Genomic DNA, 5,660 nt, shown 5'->3' on the forward strand with positions numbered 1-5,660 from the left:
ATTATTGTTTTCTCAACGCGAATTTTACTGTCTACAATTATATATATATATATATATATATATATATATATGTATTTATTTATTTATTTTAAAAGAAATTTCTTATGGTTATCATTAATTTATTTATTGATGGACCTTCCTTAGTACTGGAGTATCTTTTAGATTTTGCCTCTGCTTTCGGGTCCCATTTCAATTATTGTTTCATTTTATTTTGTGTTTATTTAAAAATAATAAGTATAAAATATAATTTCTAAATTATTAGATTTTCTTGAAAGATATTTATTAAATATTACAAATTATAAATGAAGACTAGAAATAAGTGTTCGTGCCTAATATATGTTATTTTTTGTTTCATTTTATGTGACACAGATAAAATTTAGAGAGTTGATTAAATTATAATATGATTTTAAGTACTTTAAGTTATTAATTATTGTAATTTATAATATTTTATGTAAATTTAAATAATATATGTTATTTTCCTTGTCCCAATATATATGACACAAATATAATTTCAAAAATCAATATGTTGATAATTATCGCATGGAACCACACATGTGAAGCAGACATATTAGTTGTCTCTTGTGATGTTAAGATGGAACAATTAAAATATGAATAAGAAATATTTACGTATACGAGATGTCAAAAGCCTCAAATCAATAAATAAGCTGAAATTAATCAAAGACCTACTAATTAAAACACAAATTTTGAAGGTGAAAATTTCGTAAATCAATATCGAAATAATACTCCCTGCGTCCACTATTACTTTTCATACTTTCCATTTTTAAAATCAAATCATAAAAATTTTGACTAACATTTTACAATATATTTTTTCACCATATTGATTTGCAAAAAATTGCAATATAATTTTGAGTATCTAAATTTTTTGGTTAAATATCAAATTAATGTAATCTAATTTAACTTTAAAAATTAGTCAAATTGACTTTCGAAAAACGTACCATAACAAATAAATATAAAAAAAAAAATTAAATTAAAACAAAAATAAAAAATAATGTTGGCAAAGTTTGAAGCCAAACCTTGAGGTTGAAATATAAAGCCTACTCTAATAGGCTAAATAGTGTATGTAAATAAGTATACAACTAAAGCAGACATGTTGACCTTTTGACTGTCTGCGTAAGTATTTTATACAAGTATAGTAGATATCTTTTTTTAGCTAAAGTAGTTACTACTCTATTTATTTTTTTGTTTTTTCTGGAAATAAAAACTAGATTAATAAGCATCAGTCTTTTTTGTGTGGGGTCCAATAGTTGAACGTTGTGGCAGGTAAGGGGTGGGGCAGTTATAAACTTATAACTGAAAACAACGGATACACCATATATATCCTTTCTCTTCCTTCGTAGATGAGGATGAGTGGGATCCATGTTATATTTTATAACTACTTCATAATTTTATTTCAATTACAATTATTATATCTAGGATTTATTTGACCATATATATGAATTCCCTTTTTTTTTTGTAGTTTTTTTATTTTTTTTTCTGATTTTGAAAGACATAATTTCACTCTAAAATATTTATATAACATTAATGATAATCATATTTAATGTCTTTCATCATCAATCCTATTAATTCCTTTTTCCTAAAACTTTTCAACTTTCTGCTAAATGCTTCACCATTGCACCTAATTTTTTTGTTATAGTGCTAGTAAATAAAAGTAATAAAGAGTAAATTGCAACCGTTTTAATTTCTTCAGCTGTTATAGATTTGTCTATATATGTCTTTTCTTTTGGAATTTTAATTATATTTTATTCAATGTAATCAAAATTTGCAGGTAAATAAGAATATTAGTTTATTTTGGAATTTCAACTATTTCGTTAGTTTTATCTTTGGTATTTGCAGGCAAATAGGTGCAAGAGGAAAATGTAAGTAATTTTTGGTAAGTAAAATTATGTGCACCTTTTATTCCTTGTAAATCTGCTTTGTTCCCACTTTCTTAAGGTTTATAAACTCAAAGTATTTGTTATTGTTTTTGTCAAACATCCTGATGGCTACCTATTTGATATCCTCCCGACTAAATTATTTTGCCAAGTAATGCATTGTGTGGGTGATCTTGAACGCTTTATCAAATTCTATGGAAAGGTGACTTCTCTTATTTATATTTGCTCCTTTTTTTAAAAATTCTGAAATTGTATATACAAATATAATTTAATTATTTTTCAATATATACAATATAGTTAAAGAAGAGTTGATGAGAGTTCTCTGCTCCTCTTTTTCAAGACTTTTTATATAATATTACCTATTATAAATTTATAGAATGTATATGGAAGTGTTGATTGATTTTTTTTAGAAAGCACGAAGATGATTTTGCACAAAATTTATAATAAAATGGGGATTTGACAAAAAATTTAGGCGAAATGAAGATAGAGAAATTAAAAAATATAAATACAAGATAAAGTGAAAATGGCTAAGTGAAAATTTTTAAAGGAGAGAGATTTTGAATCACTTTAACAAAAAAGGACGGAATGGAAATGGTTTGAAAATTAAAAAGGAAACAAGTTACGTTTTTACAGAATATCCCATTTTATATCCATCATATACATTCACTTGGGCCAAGATTTGTGTTTTACTAATTAAGTATTGGAAACTTTCACATATAAACACTTAAAAATAATTAATTACTTTTCATAGCTATAATTTGATAATTACAATTTGTAACTACATGATATATGGAGGAGAGAGGCGAGCGAGACTGGGAGAGAGAAGGGAGAGACAAGAGAGAGGGGAAAAAGAGTGGGATAAAGGTGAATCGTATATGTATATTGGTTAGATAATTGTATATTATACATATGTATTTGTATATATGACAAGAGAGATTGGGAGAGGGAGGAGAGAGGATAGCGAGACTGGGAGAGAGAGGAGAGAGGCAAGCGATACTGGGAGAGAGAGGAAGGAGAGAGACGATAGAGAGAGGGCATAGAATGGGAGAGGGGTGAATTGTATATGTATATAATTGTATGTTATACATATACATTTGTATAAATAGCAAGCGAGATTGGGAGTGGGAGGAGAGAGGCGAGCGAGATTGAGAGAGGGAGGAGAGAGGCGAGGAGAGAGGGATGAGAGTGGGAGAGATCTTAATTGTATATGTATATAGGTTTAAAAAATAGTATATTATACATATGTATTTGTATATCGTGGCGAATTATACATATACAAACATAACTAATTATACAAACTCAAAGTCAGCAAACTATAGCTATGATGAATAATTAAATAGTATAAGTTTGCTTAGCCACGTAATTTTCTCATTTAAGTATTACTATTCCTTATTACTTACCTTATATTTTTGCTTTTCAATTTGTCTTTTTAATTTTTTAAAATTAACCAAACTGTTTAAAGAAAATTGTAATTTAACCTCCTGTATATATTAAACAACAAAATCATGTACAAATATACATTCCTACATGTATAAATTTACGGAAAAAAAAGATTATAATACGAAATAAGTGATTTCACTTGAAATTATATATTTAGTGAAGGTAACATAATGATGAAAACTAAAGGAAATAAATTTGAATTGTCTTCTTTACAGAAAAAAAATTGTATGAAAGTGTGATATTGCTACTAGACTGATGAATTTTAAAACTTCGACCATCAAATATAAATAAATCATGAATCTACCTCTCATTATTATGATACTTTATATTTTCACTAGGTTATATTATGCTTTTTTTTCTTCTTCATTTTTGAAATATAAATTTTGTTATATAGATTTAAGTTGAAATTGTAACTATGTATTCTAATTTATTTGTTTTTAAAGTAAAATCGAAGATGTTTTAGTTGTTGCAACTATTTATTTTAATATTTAAAATTTGAAGAATTATAAGGAACAAAAAGTATCATGTACGTAAGTTTTTAATAATAGCACGAAGTACGAATTTGTTCACTAGTATATGTATTATTCAAAACTTAAGAGAACTTTGGAAATCGTGTTGGGCATATATAACTTATCATCACTTTGATAAATATATTTCATGTTGGGCATATAATTTTTAAATACTAAAAGAATCAGTATTTGGTCAAGTTCTAATATTTAAGAATTTATAAAAGTTAAAAAAATTATTCGAACTTTTATATTTTATAAAGAGCATCCATCATTTATTAATTTCCACTAATATTTATCTACCAAATTATTACATAAATAACTAATAATAAGATTAAGAAAAAAGAACAAGACATATATTAAATACACTATCAAAGTTGTTCCATATTTGCATAAAGATACCTTAACATAACTATTTAATATCTTTGTAAATAGGCCATTTGACCCATTCACTTGTTTGGGTTGTTACCACGCACATCAGATGCGTCATGCAGTGTTGCCATGAACCAGTTTAAAAGTGTCACATGTCATTTTCTTTCTTCATTATTAATTAATTTAATCAATTTATATCATCTTCCCCAAATTTAAACCCAAAATAGCCGTTGGTGGCCCTAATTTTTTTGATTTCATGGTTTTTCCATAGCAAGATCAACGTTGGTGCTCTCTGTTTGACAACTTCATCATCTTTCCCAAGAAAATAAGGTAGGAATTCATTTTACCTTTTGATTTCCAGTAAAAAGCATTAATTTGAAGTTTTTTTATGGTTTAATTTCTTCTCAATTTTGCGATTAGGTTTTCATTGAAAATTTCTAATGCAATGTTGAATCGTATTTGTAATGATGTGAATGATTCGATGTTGCGAGTGAAATTGCAATGCAAACATGGTGACTTACAATTAGTGCAAACTTCATGGTCGGAGCATAATCCAACTCAAAGATTTTGGTGTTGTCCACGCTATCGTGTATGTTTCCTAATTCATTTATGGAAATCTTTTGTTTATGTATTTTTCTTTCATTTTCTTTTTTTTTTGCGTATTTTAGGAGGATGCATGCAACTTCTTTAGATGGAGGGATCGCCAAGAAGTTGAATACGATGCAAGTACGTTATTTTGAGATTAGCAAAGAGAATTAAGGAGTTGGAAGAAGTATTGACATTTTATGAAAGCCGTATTGAAAGTTACCAAGACGTGATGAAGGAGAAAAATAAGAGCAAATATTGTAACTTGAAGCTAATTGTCTTGATCAATATTGTGTGTTTTCTATTTTCAAGTCTAACCAAAAATGTGAAGGATGAAAGTTGTAGGTGTGAGCAACCAAATTTTCCTTAAACATCTTTAGATACTTTCAAGTTTTTGAAGTCATAAGTGTGTGTAACTAGAAACTAATTGTCTTGATCTTGCTAGTTGTAGGTGTATGTAACTTGAATGATGGAAGTTGTTGAATGCTCAAGTTTTTATTGGTCTTTGTTGTCGAAATAGTTATGATTTGAACAAGTTGTTAATATATTTGTTTCTCTTGTCTATATTATTGTGGTAACTATTTGAGAAACTTAAAAAATATGTTCAACTACAAGTAAAAAGGCAACAATAAAATGACCAAAAAGAGGACTTCATTGCAACATAATCATTCAAGTTGTGTTTGATTACACACAAAATTGAGTTTGATTCCAACCAAAAACAACACCAAAATATACATATTAAATTTTGTTTGTCAAAATAAACAAGACAACATCAAAATGCCCTACTTCCATGGAACAAGAGTCTTCCTACTTGAAGTTGTTTGGCTTTGACTATTAACAGTAGCAGCTGCTGCAAACCTAGTTT

The 5,660-nt window shown here is 27.3% G+C and overlaps 1 protein-coding gene across 2 annotated transcripts; it reads left to right on the plus strand.

Moving 5' to 3' along the window:
• Positions 1-1,367: 1,367 nt before the first annotated feature.
• LOC107028148 lies at positions 1,368-5,293 on the plus strand. 2 transcript variants are annotated; one of them, XR_001457799.2, is made up of 4 exons: positions 1,368-1,891; positions 4,482-4,540; positions 4,631-4,799; positions 4,879-5,293. XR_001457799.2 is itself a non-coding variant. In XM_015229197.2 (4 exons), the coding sequence occupies exons 1-4, from the start codon at positions 2,047-2,049 to the stop codon at positions 4,948-4,950; spliced, it is 348 nt and encodes a 115-aa protein (XP_015084683.1). In that variant the 5' UTR covers positions 1,368-2,046; the 3' UTR covers positions 4,951-5,293. The 2 variants fall into 2 exon arrangements, 1 of the variants encoding a protein (XP_015084683.1); XM_015229197.2 differs by having other exon boundaries at positions 1,368-2,094.
• The last annotated feature ends 367 nt before the right edge of the window (positions 5,294-5,660 follow it).

Source organism: Solanum pennellii, chromosome 8 (genome assembly GCF_001406875.1).
Source record: "Solanum pennellii chromosome 8, SPENNV200".
Lineage (NCBI taxonomy): Eukaryota > Viridiplantae > Streptophyta > Magnoliopsida > Solanales > Solanaceae > Solanum > Solanum pennellii.